This window comes from Capsicum annuum, chromosome 6, assembly GCF_002878395.1.
Source record: "Capsicum annuum cultivar UCD-10X-F1 chromosome 6, UCD10Xv1.1, whole genome shotgun sequence".
Taxonomy (NCBI): Eukaryota; Viridiplantae; Streptophyta; class Magnoliopsida; order Solanales; family Solanaceae; genus Capsicum; species Capsicum annuum.
Genome location: NC_061116.1, coordinates 198245233 through 198266444, shown reverse-complemented (window position 1 = coordinate 198266444; position 21212 = coordinate 198245233). Strand labels below are relative to the sequence as shown.

The following is a 21212-nucleotide window of genomic DNA, read 5'->3' as shown; positions in this document are numbered from 1 at the left end:
AATTATATGCATGATTATCAGATAGATAGGGGTGTTTCGGGCCTTTATGGTTCGGAATGCTCGTCATGGCCAGGGCCTCGATTTGGGTCATGACAGTTCTACCCAGACAAGGAGATAGACTTCAACAAGGAGTGAAACTACCTGAGAGTCCTATTGAAGAAATAAGAGCACATCATCTGAAGGACTCAATCAAGAGTTGGCTTAAATATAAGAGATAGTTTCAAAGAGTTTCACTCACTCACTGATAATAAAAGCTTTAATCAGCAAATCAGTTCAGTAGCTTGAAGAAGAACCTGGTCCTTTACTTAGAGAGTCGTAGACTTTGTGTAATAGGTTAGTTCTTTGAGTTGTAATGAGTCTTAATTCTAGTTTCAGTGAAATATAAATTGTGTGTCTTCAAGTTAGGAAACTCGAAGACTTGAAAACACATATCTTGGGAAGATTTGTGTTATTGTAGAAATAGGAGTTAGAGGTTTAATTCCTAATTTACAAGTGTCTTGTAATTTGTTGACTGTTGAGGCTCAAGAGTTTTAGTGAAGTTGGGGTTAAATCCTGTAGAGGTACAGGTCGTGGTTTTTTACACCTTCTTGAGCTGAGTGTTTTCTACGTAAAAATACTATCTTTATATTTACTCTACTTAAGTGAACCAGGTTAGCTTACTTGTCCTACTGATAGGAAACTAATAGAGTAAAACATTAAAATCAATAGGTACGCACTCTAACAAGTGGTATCAGAGCGAGGTTGTTTTAAATAAGGTTAGCACCTAAGGACAGATCGCTATGATGAATTCCGTACCTCCTACTGGTCACAGTAAAGGTCAGTCAATTACTAGACCTCCACTCTTTGATGGTTCTTACTTTATCTGGTGGTAAGATAGGATGGAAATGTTTATTCAAGGGGAAGACTACGAATTATGGGATAGGATCACTGATGGTCCTACTATTCCAATGAAGCTGGTTGATGGTGAACAAGTCAAGAAGGTAAGAAGTGAATTTATTGCTGATGACTTAGTAGCATTAAAGAAAAATGCTAAGGCTAAGAACATCTTAGTCTGTGGACTAGGACCGGTTGAGTACAACAGAGTGTCAAACTGTACCACTGCTAAGTTAATCTGGGATGACTTAGTCAATGCACATGAGGGTACTTCTCAGGTAAGAAAATTCAGAATTGCTTTTTTTTTTTTACTGAATATGAAGTTTTTAAGATGAAAGAGAATGAATACTTGCATGAAATGATGACAAAGATTACTGCCTTGACAAATGAGTTGACTTTCATAGAAAAAGTCATCTTTGTTAAGGAACAAGTTGAAAAGGTGTTGAGGGTACTGTCTAAATTGAAATGGAATGTTAAAGTGACTGCTATTAGGGAGGCACAGGATCTCACACATATGTCACTGGATGAACTAGCAGGGAATCTGAGAACTTATGAAATGGAAATTAATGGAATTAAAGAACAACTGGCCCCTGAGAAAATCTTAGCTTTGAAGGCTTCAGACAGTGATGAAGAAATCAAATTTGTCAAGTAACAAATTGCCTTCATAACTAAGAACTTCAGCAAATTTTTTTTTTAAAAAAAGGAAACAAGTAGTAAGAAATGTTTCAATGACAATCCAAATGGATGCTACAAGTGTGGTAAGACCGATCATCAGATCAAGAATTGTCCTGTTGGGAAATAGAAAATAGAAAGGAAATGGAAGAAAGAGATTTAAAAGATAAAACCAAAAGGAAGGAGAAAGAGGAATATGCTATGGTAGTCGCCTGGGGATCTGATTCGGATAATGATAAAATTGATGAAACAGTATTGATGGCTATTGGAGATTCAAACTTGGAGAAAGATGATGATACTTTTGAGGTAAATATACTTGAACTTAAAGAAAAATTGCATTTATTTTCTAAAACAAAACTTGTTTCCTTGATGAGTGCACTAATTGATCATTTCCAAGAATTAAATTCTGATTGGGATGAATTCTTCAACAGTCTTGCAAGTCTCAAATTTGACTTCATTGATTAAATCAAATCTTGCAAAAACACTTTTGAATAAGAAAACTGCACTCTCAAGAAACAGGTTGTGCAACTCGATTCTTCAAACAACAATCTTAAGTCTGAAGTCCTAAAATTGACACTCACTAAAAAGGGAAAAAAGGTCAAGAGTAAGAAACAAGAAAATATTGAACTTGAATTAGTCAAGTACAAACAAGAGTGTAATGATGCAACAGAAATGGTGAATAAACTGAGTCAGGAAGTATCTAAACTGAAACTTGATCTTGAAAGGGCAAACAAGTGGACAAATTCTTCAAGAATTGGTCGCAAGTTGAGTGAAGGAAATCACAGTGAAAAAGAAGTTCTGAGTTTTCTCAGAAGTCTTGATGATCCTCAAGACTTGTGCTATATCTGTGGTAATCTTGGGCATCCAATCACTGAATGTCCTATTGTTGCCAAAAGAAGATCTAGCAGTCTAAATCTGGCAAATAAATTCTCTCAGACCAAGAAAAGGGAAACTGATACTGGTCAGAGAAACAGGTCATGTTGCCTGCATGGACTAAAAGAAATTTAATTCATCAATTTACTCATAAAATAGTACCCAAGCTTGTTTGGGTTCCTAAATCTAACCATTAATTTCTTGCAGGAGAAGGTGAAAAGAAGCAAAAATCATTGGTACTTGGATAATGCTTGATCAAGACACATGACTGGTGATACGAAAAAGTTATTTTCACTATCCAAAATAAATAGAGGAGGAGTTTATTTTGGTGATGGCAAAAAGAGAATCATTATTGGAGTTGAAAAAATTAGCACATCTAAATCAAGAGCATTGGAAGATGTCTACCTTATGGAAGGATTGAAGCACAACCTGCTTAGCATATCACAACTGTGTGATAAAGATAACAAAGTTATTTTTACTTCTGCAGGAGTCAAAGTCAACAGGATAGACACCAAGAAGATTGTGCTCACTGCAAGGAGATACAGAAATATGTAAAAAGCTGACATAATGGCAATGCCAAGAACGGAGCTAACCTGCCTAGGTGCTATGGAAAATGATCCCCTCCTATGGCATAGAAAACTTGTACATGCAAGTCTTAAACAACTAAACATACTTTTTTCCAAAGTTATGGTATTGGGTTTTCCCAAAACCAAGTTCAAGAAAGAAAAAGTATGTAGTGCCTGTGTAAGGGGGAAACAGGTAAAATCTTCTTTTAAATTAAAGAACCATGTTAGTACAACCAAGTGCCTTGACTTGATCCATATGGATCTATGTGGACCAATGAGACTTCAAAGCAAAGGTGAAAAAAGATATGTTTTTGTGATTGTTGATGATTATTCCAGATTTATCTGGATATTGTTTCTAGCTTCCAAAGAAGATGCCTTTGATGTCTTTACTATATTCATCAAGAAAATTGAAAAAAAACTGGGCACTTCTCTAATTTTCATAAGATCAGACCATAGTACAAAATTTGAAAATGTTAAGTTCTTAGAATTCTGTTCCTCAAATAGTATAGATCACTTCTCTGCTCCTAGAACACCTCAACAAAATGGAGTAGTAGAAAGGAAAAATAGGACCTTGGAAGATATGGCTAGAACAATGATGCTTGCAGGAAATTTTGCTAAAAATCTTTGGGCTGACGCAATTTGTACTGCAACATATATCATAAATAAATGCATGATCAGATCTATTCTAGAGAAGACTCCCTATGAATTAGTAAAAGTAAGAAAGCCAATCATTTCTTATTTTAGTACTTTTAGTTGTAAATGTTTCATTCATAATAATGGAAAGGACCAATTGGAAAAATTTGATGCTAAACGTGATGAGAAAATCTTCTTAGGTTATTCATATCATAGTAAGGCATATAGGGTTCTAAATAATATAACAAACTTTGTTGAAGAAAGTGTGCATGTAATTTTTGATGAATCCTGTGCTAAGACTAATTTGCAGGAAGAGAGTGATTCTAAGGAACAGGTTACACAACCTGATCCATCCACTGGAGTTACCAAACATGGAGGCACCTCTACAGGGGGAACTGATTCTGGAGGGACATTGACAAGGGGAACTGAGCCACCAACTACCCCAGCTCAGAATAAGTGCAGTGATCCTTGTAGCTCACTAGGATTGGTTTTGAAAGGTTACAAGTATCAAGCATCACATTCTATTGAGAATGTACTCACTGATATCACATCTGGGATCACCACAAGGTCTGGGTTGAGAAACATGTGTGCTTTCAAAGCATTATTGTCAGAAATTGAGCCAAAGAAGGTATCTGAAGAACTACTTGATGCTGATTGGATCATAGCCATGCAAAAAGAGTTGAATCAATTTAAAAGAATCAAAGTGTGGCACCTAGTTCCTCTTCCAAAAGATAGAACAATAATTAGAACTAAGTGGGTGTATAGAAATAAAGTTGATGAACATGGAACAGTTACAAAGAACAAGGCAAGATTTGTGGTCCAAGGATATAATCAAGAAGAAGGCATAGACTTTGATGAGACTTTTGCTCCTGTTGCTAGAATTGAAGCAATAAGGCTTCTTGTAGCTTTTACAGTTTATATGGAGTTCATTATCTATCAAATGGATGTTAAGAGTGCTTTTTTAATGGAATTCTGAAGGAAGAGGTATATGTCAAATAACCACCAGGTTTTGAAAGTAAGGAGTTTCCTGATCATGTGTATAGGCTTGACAAGGCTTTATATAGACTGAAACAAGCTCGAAGAGCTTGGTATGAAAGATTGTCAAAATTTCTTCTAAAGCACAATCATACTAGAGGTAAAATTGACAACACTTTTTTCTTAAAAACTAATGGAAAATATCTGTTGGTTGTGCAGGTGTATATTGATGACATTATTTTTGGCTCCAAAAACATGAACATGACACATGATTTTGCTAAACTCATGAGTTGTGAATTTGAGTTGAGTATGATGGGGGAGCTAAATTACTTCTTAGGATTGTAAATTAAACAAACATCTGGAACTATGATCCATCAACAGAAGTATGTCAAGGAACTTCTCAAAAGAATTTCCATGAAAGAGGCAAAAGAGATTAGCACTCCAATAACCATTGCCACAAAACTTGATTTGTATAAAACACGTCTTGAAGTGGAGCAAAAGCTATACAGAGGGATGATAGGATCATTACTGTATCTTACATCAAGAACACCTGATATTGTGTCCAGTATGGGACTATGTGCATGGTTTCAATAAAATCCTAAAGAATCTCATTTGAAATCTGTGAAGAGAATCTTTAGATATCTCAAAGGAACTAGTGACCTTGGCCTATGGTATCCAAAAGGTAGTAATTTTAACTTGGTGGGATACTCTGATGCTGACTATGCACGATATTTGGTGGACAGGAAGAGAACCACAGGTATGACACACTTTCTTGGATCATTTTTAATTACCTGTTCACTAAGAAGCAAAACTCAGTAGCTCTGTCTACTGATAAGGCTGAGTATGGTACTGCTAGATCTTGTTGTGCTCAGTTGTTATGGATTAAACAACTCCTCATGGATTTTGGTGTGATGTTGGATGTGTTCTTATTTTCTGTGACAATACAAATGCCATTAATATTGCTAAGAATTTTGTTCAACATAAAAGAACTAAATATATTGATATTAGACATCACTTTCTTAGAGATAATGTTGAAAAAAGATCTTATATCAATCATGTTCTGCTCTACTGAAGAACAAATTGTTGATATATTCACTAAGGCATTAAGTAAGGAACATTTTGAAAAAAATAGGTTAGCCTTGGGGATGATTAAGATTGCATAAATCTCCCCCAGTAATTGACTAGAAAAGTTGATATGCTCTTGAATTATTGTTGATTAATTCAGTCTTTCACATCTAGTTGTGTGTCCTAATTCCAAAATGTTGAGTGATCTAACCTTCATTTATTTAATTGATATAGTGCTGTAGGAACACTTAAAGCAATTTTGTTCATAATTTTTAGGAGTTCAGGTATGATTATCAGCTTATCTTAAAATTGACTAAGGAGAAACAGGTTTGCCCTCTTGGTTCTTTGTATTTCTCTTAACCGTCAATTCCCAAGAGTCCAATATTTTCAAAAAGCTGACACCACAATCCCATCACCACTGAATCTCTTTATCATTATCCTGCCACCTATCAAATACTCTCTTTTACATGTCAACTTCTCATCCCCTTCTTATAGCCATTTCTTTTTCTCTCACCTCATTCACCATCTCACAACCAGGAATAAATTATTGTTTCCTTCTCACCATGGTATCTTCATATTTGCCCCATCTTCTGAATCTGCTAACTCTCATTTCACAACTATTATTCTTTATTCCACTGCTAACACACCACCTCCCATTTCCCCTACCATTCCAATTAAACTATCTGATTTCACAGCCTTCAAAAATCTTAAATACCCTTTTGCTTAATTTTCTTCAAATCCTTCATTCTCTTCTAAACCCTCACCACCAGCTCCAATTTCTCTCTAAATTATTGACCCTGGTGATGTTCCTATTGCTAATTTAATCCCAAGAAAGTCAAGATCTAAATAAAAAAGAAAACTTTCTTCCCCCACTATTGTTGTTGAAGACAATGATCTTGTTGAACCTTCCACTGTTGTACCCTCTTATCACACTCATGGGAAAAACATAATGGGAAGAAGCTTCTTTGGCTGAATCCCTCCAAGCAAGTAAGAGAAAACGTGTTGCCATATCTGCTTCCCCTCTTCTTCTTTCCTCATCTCCAGATATACTGCTTCGCTTAGTGCGTAAAAGCAAGATGGTGAAACGCATAATTACAAAACCCTCTGCTTTTTATATACCTTCATCTCATCCAAAGACCACCCCTGCCTCAAAATCTTACTCATCTTCCAAACCCACTCCAAAGAAATCATCCATCCATTCAAAGAAACAGGTTACCAAACCTGTTCCCTCTGATTCTTCTGAGTTTAACTTACCTCCTGATACTTCTACTGAGTTAGATTCATATTTTGAACTTCATAAATTCTCTGCCAATCAGGACTCTCCTATGGACCATTATCTGTATTTTTGAAAGCGTAAGCTGGCTAGAGGACTTAACGACCTAAGACTACCCCCTAGTCGTTACATGGTGCTTATGACCCCGAAGGACCACAAGCTAACCCCTTTCCTGATATCTGAACTCACTACTAACACTGAGATACTAAATCACTGAATTATCTGATACTAATAACTGATTAACTAAATATACTCACATTAATAACTAAATTCTGAGCTCACTGCTCTCGACTGACGAAATCGGAGATCAACCTCTCTAACGGATGATTTTGGAATCTATTATCAATGATAAGAAAATGATCATGTTCGAATCTGGAAACAAGAATACTCAACAAAATCTGAGACTGAGATCAAACCTATCTAACGGATGATCTTTAGATATGATAACAAGAATACTCAGCAGAATTTGAGACTGAGATCAAGCCTATCTATCGAGAGAACTCTGGATCTAATAACAAATGACTGTATATGAGACCAAGCCTATCTGATGGATAGCATGAATCAATGGAACTATCTGAGTTCGTCGCTGAGATAGATGACTGTATCAACAACCCTGATTTCTGAAGATTGATACTGAAACTGCAACTGTGGGAAGTAGTCACTTAACCAACATGCCCCGAACTCCCACTGGTGGGGTCCAACCTGAAACCCTAGCTGAAAGGCTGTCAATACCGTGCCACGGGTAAAGATTTCTCTGGTCAATCCTCTCTAACAGATGACCCTCGCAGGAAGTCAGCCTAAGGCAATATAATAGTCAAACCTTTCTCTAAGGGTGACAGCCTCTACTGACGGTGACTCCTACATTCTGTATTGGAAACACAGTTCTAGAGTTTAAGGATTGCTCCTAACGACTCAACCTCTTTCTGACGGGGAGCCGCCATCCCTTTCCTCGCTCGGTGCTAGCTCCTACTCCCAACTGAAAGACTCTGAACTGAATTTTCAACCAAACATAAACTGAACTGAATCTATACTGATCACATTTCTCAAATGATCTGACTGAGTTAAGCTGAATTCACATGGTTCCGTATCTGATGAAATACTACTAAATCATGGTATCTGACTGGCGATACAGAGTTTGAATAGATTACTTAGTCACTACCAAGGCCAGAACTGAACACTTGAATACTACTAGATCTGGGCTGAGTACAAAACTGAGGCTAGATTACTAGCGATACTGAGATTACAGAGATTTCTGAGATTTCTTACGTTCTGTATCTGTCTGAGGATATAGAGTTCTATAATTCAATGAGTTATGAGAATCATGGCTCGACTGGGATTATCGTGAAAACTGACACAGACTTTAGACAGCAACTAAATTATCGGGTATAAATACCCCAGGACTCGATAACATAGAAGTAAAACATAACCATTCTTGACTAGTCATAACCACGGTCATTCATTCATCATCACAATCACTAAAGCATCTCTTCAATCATTTAGGAATCATAAGCATATATTCACCACCATAATCACTAAGGAATCACCTTAAGCATTTAGGAATTCTAAATATATATTCACCATCACAATCACTAAGGCCTCACCTCAAGCATTTAGGAATCATAGACTTGTAATAGCGTAGGGGGGACAGGCTATTGGATCATACTCCATTCAACAAGGTCTTGCATCAAATACTTCACACGTATATTAGTATTGACATGTATCGAATAACATATGATTTGGGAAAACTTCATACTATCATGTCACAACTTACTCGTCAAGCACTTGACATATATTAAAGGCTTAGCATGTATCAAAGAGCATGTAATTGGGGAGTTTCATACTATCGTGTCTCAAATTGTTCACTAAGGCTTTTCAACAAACACTAGGCATGCATGAGTTTACACCTAATTGGGGATTTCATGCTATGATATCACAATTCATTCACTAAGGCATTTCATCAAACATTAGGCATGCATAGACTTGCTCACAATTTGGGGTTTCCTAATCAACATGCAATAATAACCTTAATTCTTCACATAAGCATTTTATCAAACATATGGGGAGCATGTTTTGCTTATTCAACCATTTCCATACTTAATTGACATGAACACATCATCTAACAAGCAACTTGGAGAGGATTTATCATGAACATCACATGAATTCCACATACTAGGTTCAAAGCTTGAAAACCTTGTAAACAAACATGAATTACAACTCAATAATAACTGGAACATCAATTTCATTTCACATGAATCATGAACAACTCATAAACATAAAATCTTTGAGATTTAGAAAAGGGTACTTGAGCTTCTTGGATGAAACGGACCCAAGAATCAACATCTACATACCTTTGGGAAACTCTTTTCTTGAAAGTTTTCAGAGAGATTCTAGATTCCTCTTGATTTCTCTTGATCTCTATTGATTTTTCTTGAAGAAGAAATAAGTATTTTGATTTTGTAAAACCCTAGTTTTGATGTTGAAGATGGGAAATGAGGCTGAGAGCCTTTTATCGAATATATATAGGGGCTAAAAAAGAGTGAGAAAAGATCAAAAAGCCTTTAGAATTAAACTAAAAAATATATCCCGATTTTACATGCTGGCGCGATGCGCCATATCGCACCAGTTCACTGGAAGTTGGATAATTATGAAACTGCATGATGGCGCAACGCGATGGCAATCACGTTGCCCCCTGGTTGTAAATTGGCAAAACACTGCGATGCGGTGGAAATCATGGAGGCTTACTATAATTTGACAATTCCATTTTGGATGGCTCCGCGATGTGCTAAAGTGCCAGGTGGCACATTGTCTCACTAAAATAGCTCTAACTCTTCACTCGTGTGTCGGATTTAAGCAAATTGGGTATCGATGGAAAGCTTATTCAATGATTTACATGGTAAAAAGTTGATATTAGGGAAATTCTATACGGTTCAAAGTATTTCACACTTGGAAAGACAACTCTCAAACTTTTGAGAACGAATTTTCGCTTCACTGAACACGCTCTAAGGCTCAGACTAGGAGAGAATTTTGCGGGGTGTTACAAGGATGTGTTGTTAGTAGATTTGGGGGTGCTGCTATGAATGTGCTGTTAACCAAATTAGAGGTTCAGGGATGGTCACACTTATTTCTTGAAGGTGACTTACAAAGAAAGTTTGCCAAATCTGAGGTCTATGAGTTCTATACCAATGGGGTTGCTATTGGTGAGATATTTTCTATCACTGTTCGAGGGAGCACTATAAACCTCTATGTTACTGATAATGCTAGAATTCTACACATTTCTCCAGGGGGTTGGGGTCATTATGTCAAGGTCACTTGGCCTCCTCTTGACAATATTGCATCTGCCCTTGACATATCTCGTAAGTTTTCTGGCAATCCTCACCTGGTCAATCATCATAGGGTTTTCAAGATAGAAATGTCTCCACTTCATTGACTCTACTTTGATATTGTTCACAAGATGCTCACCCCTAAGAAGGAAAGAAGGATTGTAGCAAACGTTCTTGATCTTACTCTTATGGAGTTGCTGGATATTGAGGTGAAAATTGATATGCCTAGGATTATCTAAAGCACATGTAAAGAGTGCTCCCCAATGAAGTAAATGCCCATGCTCTTCCTTATGAATTCTGGCTCACCTCTATATTTGAAGAGTTTAGAGTGCCTGTCCAAGTGTGGTCTATGTAGACCACTAAAGATGTTATAGGGACTGTGAACCATATAGATTTATATGTTTCTATAAGGAGTGCTGACAATCCTATGCAGCATTTAAGGAATGCTCTCAATGCCTAGATTGCTGAATTGGAAGTCGTGCAGGCTGAAAATCTGCAACTTCATGCTCAGATTACTTTCCTTCAACTTGACCTTGAGAGTGAAAGATATTCTAATGTTGAAATCGTGCGCAAATTGACTGCTCTCATTCCTTCTGCCCCTTCTTCCCCAACTTAGCTCACTTCTTAGTACTTTAGTAGTACTTTTTATTTCGTGGCTTGCCTGTTTATCTTAGCAGTTTTTTGATATTAGTTGAAGTTAGCTTGCTCTAGGATGTACCGATCTTCATTGCTACTTGTGTTTTACTCCTGTTTAATCTAATGAATGATGGTTCTTTACTCCAGCTTTTGATTGTTTTAGTGATAACCCCAGTGACCATGGATTATAACACATCTTTTACTTAACTAAGTGATTACTTTTCGATGATGTCAGGGGGGGGGGGAGAATAGATTGTGCAATATTTATAACTCAAATTTCATTCTGGTATCCTTGTGTTTAATTCTTTATTGAGTATGTCAGAAACTCAAGAGAAAAGCTATGGTGTTATGATGCTGTGAAACATGTGCTGGTTTGTCATCATCAAAAAGGGGGAATTTGTTAGAGAGAAATGAAGTTTTGATGATTGAATTATGAATGAAACATGTTAGTCATGTTGGTCCTTACAGGTGAATGTTTGAGCAAGGCTGATGATAAAATCACTTGAAGACAAAAGTTGAAAAACAAGCAAACTCATTATTTGTCACGTGTAATAAAGAAGTTGGAAATAAGATAAACACAACACTTGAAGATTAAGTTAATAAAGGAGTTCTATCCAGACAAGGAGATATAATAAAGGAGTTCTACCCAGACAAGAAGATATAATAAAGGAGTTCTACCCAGACAAAGAGATAGACTGCAATAAGGAGTGAAACTACCTGAGAGTCCTATTGAAGAAAGAAGAGCACATCATCTGAAGTACTCAATCAGGAGTTGGCTTAAATACAAGAGATAGTTTCAAAGACTTTCACTCACGCACTGATAAGAAAAGCTTCAATCAGCAAATCAGTTCACTAGCTTGAAGAAGAACCTGGTCCTTTACTTAGAGAGTAGTAAACTTTGTGTAATAGGTTGGTTCTTTGAGTTGTAATGAGTCTTAATTCTAGTCTCAGTGAAATATAAACTGAGCTAGGAGTTGTGTCTTCAAGTTAGGGAACTCGAAGACCTGGGAACACTTATCTTGGGATGATTTGTATTATTGTAGAAATAGGAGTTAGAGGTTTAATTTCTACTTTACAAGAATCTTGTAATTTGTTGATTGTTGAGGCTCAAGAGTTTTAGTGAAGTTGGGGTTAAATCCTCTAAAGGTACAGGTCGTGGTTTTTTACACCTTCTTGAGCCGGGTGTTTTCCACGTAAAAGAACAGTCTTCATATTTACTCTACTTAAGTGAACCATGTTAGCTTACTTGTTCCCCTGATAGGCAACTAACAGAGTAAAACATTAAAATCAGTATGGTACACACTCTAACATAACTATATATAAAAACTAACATTTCTTATTTCAGCATGAACGCAGGGTATATGCTTAAATTTTCACAACTCTACCCATTATTGTTTAACATTTTGCAATTATGACCAAAATTATGAGGAAAAGAAGCATCATATATGATAGGCAAGAACTTTGATAAATATATCGTGGTTGTGGTTGTGGGATGCTTATTGAAACTGCCGAAATATTTTTTTAAAATCAAACTATCTAACGGTGGGTATTAGGTATAGACTTCAACATGTTGAGATACATTTAGGATGAATAACTCATCCTTATGAAGCTCTAACTTTGGAAGGTAAAGAAATAACTTGAGTGAAGAATGTCAAATTGTGATATTAGAGGTTGTCATAACTTGAAATAAAAGTATTAGCTTCTATCAAATTATGAGCTTGATTTCTCTAATAATATTTGAAATATCTGAATTTACATTGGTACTCTTTTTTTTTAAAAAAAAAATCCAATTCCTCCTCAATTGCATTTAGTTTAATCTAAAGAACTCATGAATATTTTTTTCACACTTACATATCTGGAAAAATATCAGAAGTAGGAAGAATTATGTTATGACTTTCGCAAGAAATTTTTTTAATACACGATAATAATGAAGTGGGTTTATTTGGTTATGAATTTACTATATTTGAACACTAAAAAGGTCACAATATACTTTAGGGTTGGAAAGTCATTTTTGTATTTATTGATATGACAAATATGTGTTTGGTATCATTATATACAATCAAAATATTTTATGATTGAGTTTCACAATTTAAGATTCTTTATATTTTTTTAATATATTAAAAAAAGATTAAACTATATATTTAATAATGTATTTTACAACCGCGTGAAGGGCGACTAGATTTACTAATTAGTATTTAAATAAAGAAAAATGATTTGAAGTACATGCTAAAATTCTTAATTGGACAAACGAATCTCTCATAATGACATCCAAAATCATTTTAGGACCACATAAATACGCAATAAAATCATAAAAATTAAGTCAAAGTATTGTGTTAATTAATATTCTCATTAAATTCCTTCCAAAAATATGTTGGTGGTGGGGTAGTTGTGAAAATTTTAGAATGAGGGCAAAATTCTCATCATAAATGTTAGTACTAATTATAATCACGAGTTGTTGATATGATTGTGGTACTCAAAGCTTGGGACACCACTCCTGGTAAATAATTGCATACCGAAAGTTGAAAAATTGCCCAAGATGACTATTACAACTATATTTTGCAGTCTTTTCAATAAGGGTGTTAGTAGGGTCCGGGGAAGGACCGCACCCTAAGGGGTATGATGTAAACAGTCTATCCTAATGCAAGCATTAGTGACTGCACTCATGACTAGAATCTGTGACCTATAGGTCACACGAAGATAACTTTACCAATGCTCCAAGGCTACAAATTATTTAGAGATATGCTTGTCCATAATGGTAAAGAATCAAGACTCCACAAGCTAAAAAAGGATTAATAAAAATAAACACAACTATCAAGACTTCCCAGTTTATCATTCATGTTTCTGAGCTAAAAAAAAAAACAAGAACACAACATTAATTAAGAACTTAACTAAACTAAAAAATGTCAAAAGAAAATAAAACCAAGACCTTCCTTACTACGCAGCACAAATGCCACAACGCTAGATAATAATCGTAGTTTAAAGATTCTATACTATAAGCTTGGAAAATTATCTTCTACCTCGTAAAGATAAAGTTTTCAGAGGAGGTCCGCGACATTTGAGGGGAGTTCTTCGATGATCACATTGTAAAATTTCTGAATATCAAACAACATTCTTTCATCATCTGTTGTCACAAAGTTGATTGCAACTCCTTTCCTTCCAAACCTCCCACTTCTTCCAATACGGTGGAGATAGTTCTCCGGCTGAGTTGGGAGATCATAGTTGATTACAAGAGATACTTGTTGTACATCAATACCACGGGCCAACAGATCAGTTGTGATAAGGACACGGGAAGAACCAGAGCGAAATTCGCGCATGATTATGTCCCTAGTGTTCTGGTCCATATCTCCATGTGTAGCTGAGACTGTGTGATCACGGCTGCGCATTTTGTCTGTTAACCAATCAACCTTGCGCCTGGTGTTCACAAAGATAACGCTCTGAGTGATAGCAAGTGTCTCATACAGATCGCAGAGCGTCTCAAGCTTCCATTCCTCCTTATCAACATTGACATAGAACTGTTTGATACCCTCAAGTGTCAATTCATCGCGTTTAACCAAGATTCTCACAGGCTTATTCATGAACTTTCTTGTGATGTCAAGGGCTTCCGGGGGCATGGTTGCAGAAAACACACCGACTTGAACTTTGGTAGGCAGCATCTGGAAAATATCATATATCTGCCAGTACAAACACATGGATAAAGAATCAAAATTACTTATTTCTCAAAGTCCGCATAACTCATCGTAAGCAGCAAATGAAGGAACAAATTCAACAGGATGAGCTTTTCATTGTGTCCGCAGGAACTAAATAAATGGGAGGGGTACTAAGTGTCGCGCCAGTAGAAGAAATGGTAGCTCAACTCAATTGCTAATTCCCGACAATGATTAAAATGACTGGTTAACGGGTTAAGAACATCTGAACAACAACTAAATCTGCATCTTCTATATAGGTTGCTTCAGAAGAACTATTGCAGATATATTCCGAGGTTTGCAAACATAGAAGATTCATAAATCTAATTGCAGAGGTTGAAGTACCTGATCCTTAAAACCTCGCGACAGCATTTCATCAGCCTCGTCTAGCACAAACATTCTGAGGCAATCAGGGCGGAGGGACTGTCTTCGCAACATGTCAAACACACGTCCAGGAGTACCAACAACAACATGAACACCAGCTGTGAGTATACGTTGATCCTCCCTGACACTAGTTCCACCTACACAAGCATGTACCTTAACCCCAAGGTAGTCACCAAGCGCTCGCATCACCTTCTCAATCTGCTGTGCAAGTTCCCGAGTAGGTGCCAACACCAATCCTTGGCATTGAACTAAACCATAATCAAGCTGCTGCAAAATTCCAGAACAAAAAGTAGCTGTCTTCCCCGTGCCAGATTGAGCTTGCTGAATTACATCAAGCCCCTTACAGAATGGTACAATACCCCTTTGCTGTATCGCAGATGGCTTCTCAAAACCTTTAAAAAGATCGCTTTCAACATTAGGAATCAGGGATAAAATCAAGAGTGTTAAACCAAAAAAGAAACTTTTTTTCAGAGAAGTCTCAATTATATGGTACTTGTGAACAAGAGCCTACTGAAAAGCAGCTGGATGTATCAATTACTTAAAAGGTTTACATAGTACCATAAGCATAAATGCCCCTCAGAAGGTTCTCTTGCAGACCCATAGCATCAAAACTGTCGTAAACCTCGTCGTATGAAGTAAAGAAATCTTTTCCCTCAGCGGCTAGTCTGTGCCATATAAGTAATAGAAACAAGTGCAGTTTTCAGCAATTCAACATTAACAGTCAATCAAATATAATAAACTATATTGATTCAAGGAACAAATGACGATAACTTACAAATCGTTCATCTTAGAATCAAATTGACGAGCATCAAATTGAGCTCCATCTGGTGCCAAGCGTGCCATGACTGCAATGTACTTTATGCATCAGTAAATACTAGTACGTAGTAGTATATACCACCGATCATAGATACAGTAATACTCTAAAGTAAAGAAAGATATTGAATCTCAAAACGATTGTTTTACTGCGGAACCCCAAAAGCATGGAGGGACATAACCTTTTGTCAAATGTTCACAAACATGTCAAAATTATTGCAAGCCATGTCCAAATGAACACGAGCATTTCCTTCTATTTCTGTATGTATGCAAACATTTGCATGTAGGTGACAGAACACATGGGGAGATTACTTATCCGCGCTTGATATTTACACTAAACTAAGCAATATATCCATAAGAGTCAAATTAATCACTTATCGTGTTAAGGCATAGAAGTCATACGCAATACATAGCCTTTCATTTAGCATAAACATAGTTGTTCAGAAAAAATATATTACCAACCAACCAGAGTCAAGATTTGAAATTTATGGGTTCTAACTTGTCATTAAACTCATAGCTCGTTTTGGTTAATAAAAGGTCTAAGCGAAAGCTATTGTGCTCATCCGAATCTACATCCACTCCTGTTTATATTAATGGATCTCAACAAATTACTACTAAACAAATTGGATTGATGTGCCAATTCCAAAACCATAAGATCCCATGATTATATAAGGACACACAAAACAACACCAATTAAAGAATCCAACAGTGTTTGCAATTTTCTCGATGATCATTTCCTTATGAGTAATCAGAAGACAAATATTCGACAACAACCAAACAAACAAACAAATGGCTGACGTAAGTAAGCAACATGTGTTAAAATGACTGAGGAAAAAGACAAGATTTACGTACGGATCAGTACAAAATTAGGAATGTAGAAAAAAGCTGTAATGAAACTGAGAATAAGCTTAGCTAAACAGAAAACACTTTTTGTTGTTTTGTTTTCTGTTAGAGTAATGATTGTATGAAGATGAGGCAGTGGTCTTCCCGCAGCATATAAAACGGGTCTGAGGACAGGTGTAAATCTTATCAAAATATTAATTTCATGCACTTCGGTGGGATAAAAATAATAATTTGAGATACAATATTATAAAAAATTAATTTATTTCATATTTGATTATACCAGTTAGTTCCGCTAGAGCTATATTTTAATTTATCTCATTCCACCGATCAAGCGACTTGTAGTGTTGTAATTTACAGTGTGTATAACTTTAGTTCGTAAGTCCAACTCTTATGGATGTTTTGAAAAGCTTAATACTTAGGGTGTATAAGAATATTACTTGATTCTAAATTTTAGTACAATATTTAGTTGTAAGTTTCAGTTTGGTATAATTAATATATACATCATATTCGATATTATTTTTATAGAAGTGATTTAGTAGGGTGTATAAAAATAAAGAGAAAGGACATGGGCTGACCATTTTGAAAAGAAACGGCTAGCAATTTTAAAAGTTGGACAATTGAAGCCAGTCAGCTCAATTTAATTCTGATTTTTAGCTTTTTTGCCCAAAAGTAATATCCTTACACAATAAAGAATATTAAATACTCTTTCAACAGCTACTCTTCAGTAACTTTCCCAAATCTTCTTCTCTTTCCCTCTATTATGCGTTGATAAATATGTTTTGCGACCAACATCAGAAATTGATTTGTTGTTTCTTATATTGTAGCATTCAAAACTCTAAACATGAAAAAAAAAATGAGAAGTAAAGGAAAGTTAAAATTAGCTGGTAAAAGGGTCAATTTTGACCCCAAATTTACTATTAATGACAATGATTTTACAGAATCATCTCATATGTAGTTGCACTTGAAGGAATGTCCTAGTCCTTCAAACTTGAAGAAGAAAAAATGTGATAGAATGGGATCTCAAGGTAAGAGAAAATCCATGTCGGAAAGTTCATGTTCTTCTCAGAGGATAGAGGATGACTCAGTCATAGAGTTAGAGACTTTTTGGTGCATGTAAAGATCAAGAAAAGAATCCTTCAAAAGGGAAAGAGAAGGTCGACGAATGTGTAGTTATTACTGCGAAGAAAAAAAAGAAGCAAATTCGGGAAAAAATGGTGAAGATGATGGTGTATCGTCAAAGAAAAAGCATAAAGTTTCTGATCAGCTCGGCAAATCAAGTTATAGTTTATCAGATGTTGAGGTATTCTATATTTTTTTACAATTGTAATGTATATTTTTGTATATGTGTGCAGTGTGAGACCTTACTTTGTATGCTATTGTTATTATAGTTGTGTTTGTGCAATGTAATATATAGTGTTAACCTATTTAGAAATATATGTTTTTATTTTGGATTTAAAATTTTGTTGTTCGACCAACTGATTATTACATGACTCATGTTAGTGTGCATACAAATTGCTCGATTGTGAATGAGTTGAAAGATAAGTTGACTAAGGTGCAACTCGATTTGTTTAGAAAGACCTGTTTTGGATATTTTTTAGATTTGTCATCTTTTTTCATTCAAAATCAGTTGATACATGCCATGTTGCTTAGGGAAGTTTTGTCTACTCGAAATGATGAGATATGGATTAAAGTGAATGACACAAAGTTGCGATTTGGTCTATCAGAATTTGCTGTTATAAGCGGCTTAAAGTGTACAGGTGATATTACGCTGGCAGTCTAGTCGCCTTATGGACTTATATTTTTTAGATTAATTCAAAATTACAAAGCTTGAGCTGAAAACTTTTTTCTTGAAAAAAAAATGACAATCTGACGGGGACGCGTAGCATATTGCCATTCTTCACTTCATTTATAGTTTTCTATTTTAATTACGTATGGTGACTTCATAAATAAGGATGCCTTTTTGTTGGTTGAGTCTAGTCAGTTTGAGATATTTTTCTGAGGAAAGTTATGTTTTCATGCTATGTTGGATTCAATGAAGTACCAGTTTATAAGCGGAACTCTATGTATCGGTGTGGTGGTTTTCCTTTGGCATTCTAATGTTGGTTTTATGAATGTTGTTCATATGCGGATAATAAACAAGTTGTTCGAATGGGAGATAGTGTGCCCGAATACTTAATTGGTTAGTGACGAAAAGACCAAACTACAAGAAGGTGAAGTTTGCTTTTAGTGATATAAATCGCGAGCAGATACTTATACTATGTGTATTTATATATATGGTCTTTTGCTCATACTATTAATGTACTTTTTAAAATTTTTAAATTTTTGTTTGAATGTATAGGTGGTGTTAACCAATATTGAACCAACTTGTATTGAGAATAACATTCTTAAGTTGCCTCTTTTTGAGCCTGTACCTCAAAAGGAACATTGAAATTCTCAAAATGCAGTCCTGTGAATTCTCAAAATGAATTGAAATTATTGAGAACTGATTTGAATTTGGTATGTTTAAGTGTTTTAAAAGTTTAATATCACCTTTTTTGTAGTTGAGTATTATGAAAAATTGATGTTTTTGTCTTTGCCATTTTGAAAATGTTAACCTAAAGGACCGGATTTTGTCGATGAAACAGTTAATGACATCGTCATTTAACCTAATTTTTAAAGCACTACATATAAATGAGGGTTCTAAGGTATTTGACTAGTTGTATATTTTTTTGATTTATAAGACTTATATACAAATTGATACTAATATCTTTTTGTTGAACTTATTAAAATAGTGTCACACTGAATTAGTATCACAGTGGTGATAATGGGGGGTTAAAAAATGATGATACAGATGCAGAAAATCTCATAGGTGTTAATTTGTCTGATAATGTGGGACGGCAAACTGATGGTACACCTAAGGTTGATTACCTAAGTGATATTGTGGTTGATGGGTGTTGGACAAAAAAATATTGGTGTTGGGGATCGTATTGATAGAGAAACTGGGAATAAACTAAGTGCTAATTTGGTTGATGATGTTGAACAAGAAAATATTGATGTATGTGATCACATTGATGTAGTAGCTGGAGATCACCTAAGTGATAATGTCGTTGATGATGTTGGACAAGAAACTATTGGTGTAGGTGATCGTATTGATACAGATGCAGGTGATAGACCCATTACAGGTGATGAATGGAGCACATTTCTAAATTTTGATTTTTTTAAATTTACACCAAGTGAGAATAAGATTGGAGAAGAGGTAATAAATAGTTTTAAGGATAGTTGATCTGATTTTCCTGATTATGAAGTATCAAAATTTATCCAATCAATTTCTCATGTGAATGTACAGTGTATGAAAGATGGGGTTGAGAATAGTCAGAAAATTGATTGGTCAGTTATTTCGGACAGTGAAATCTCAAAGTATACTAAACCTGATAAAATTATTGGACATTCTGTGATTGAGAAAGCTGGTTGTAAAAGTGTTGCATTGGAGGCTACAAATATTGTGTGACAATATTGTATTGAAGATTGATACAGAAGTTCTTGTTGATGTTGGAAGTGTAAGAAAAAATGTTCATGATACTTCTGTAGGTGATAAATCTACTGTCATCTTAGATGACACACGAGTTGACCCTCGTGGAATAAGAAAACCAGTTGCAATAGGTGAATCACCATATGTGTCTAAGTTTGATTCTGGTTATAGCAACGAGGTCAATCAACTAAGTGCATAGATAAAGGACATTCAAGAAAATACATATTTAATATCAAACATTCATTTATCATAAGTATTACAGAGTCATTTCTTAATAGGAAGTTGTTTCCTTCATTTAACAAGTTTGTTGATAAATCATTACGACTTAATTCAAAGTAAGTCTTTTCTTTTTAGATTTTTGTAGCTTAAATTTTTATCATTTTTGTGTCATAACTAATACGTTGTGTCATGCTTTTGTTACAGTCCTGTTTATTTGAAATCTATTAATAATCTATCAAATGCTTTTGAATTTGGTGTTATCACGATTAAAACAAAAGAATGGTTCTACAAGCTTGGATATGCAAGAGTACCTTTAATTGATTCAGTAAGTGTATTATCCATCATAGTTTGCTAGTATAGTAGTATTGAAATATTTTTTATTGATTTTGGAGAAAATGGTGAAATACCCCCCCAACCTTTACCCCAAATCCCAACTATGCAACTATACTTTAAAGAGGTCCTATGACCCCCCTGAACTACTTAAAAATAAAATATATCGCTGACGTGACAAGAGTGTGCTTTTCACTTTCTTTAAAGAGAGTGAAAACCGAATTTTTTATTAAAAAATTAATTTTTAATATTTCTTTAAATAAATATATATAATTTTAATTATTGTTTTTCTTTATTTATTTTCTTTCTCTTCTTCTTAAATTCATTTTCTTTCTTCTTCCTCAATTCTTCTCCAATTCTTCAATTCTTCTTCTTCTTCTTCTTCTTCTTCTTCTTCTTCTTCTTCTTCTTCTTCTTCACAAACAATGACATCAATGACATCCAAGAACTGATCGATGGCATTTTTCTTTCTTCCTCTTCAATTCTTCTTCTTCACAAACAGTGGCACCAAGAACTCATCAATGACATTTCTTCTTCTTCTTCTTC

General features: G+C 35.2%; 1 protein-coding gene across 2 annotated transcripts; it reads right to left on the bottom strand.

Moving 5' to 3' along the window:
* Nucleotides 1-13660: 13660 nt before the first annotated feature.
* LOC107874788 (eukaryotic initiation factor 4A-8) lies at nt 13661-16741 on the bottom strand. 2 transcript variants are annotated; one of them, XM_016721528.2, is made up of 5 exons: nt 16619-16741; nt 15729-15798; nt 15512-15618; nt 14915-15345; nt 13661-14557 (listed from the first exon to the last, which is right to left on the bottom strand). In XM_016721528.2, exons 2-5 carry the CDS (start codon nt 15794-15796, stop codon nt 13922-13924), a joined length of 1242 nt encoding a protein of 413 aa, XP_016577014.1. In that variant the 5' UTR covers nt 15797-15798; nt 16619-16741; the 3' UTR covers nt 13661-13921. The 2 variants fall into 2 exon arrangements, with proteins under 2 accessions (XP_016577014.1, XP_047269673.1); XM_047413717.1 differs by having other exon boundaries at nt 16565-16703.
* Nucleotides 16742-21212: the final 4471 nt, after the last annotated feature.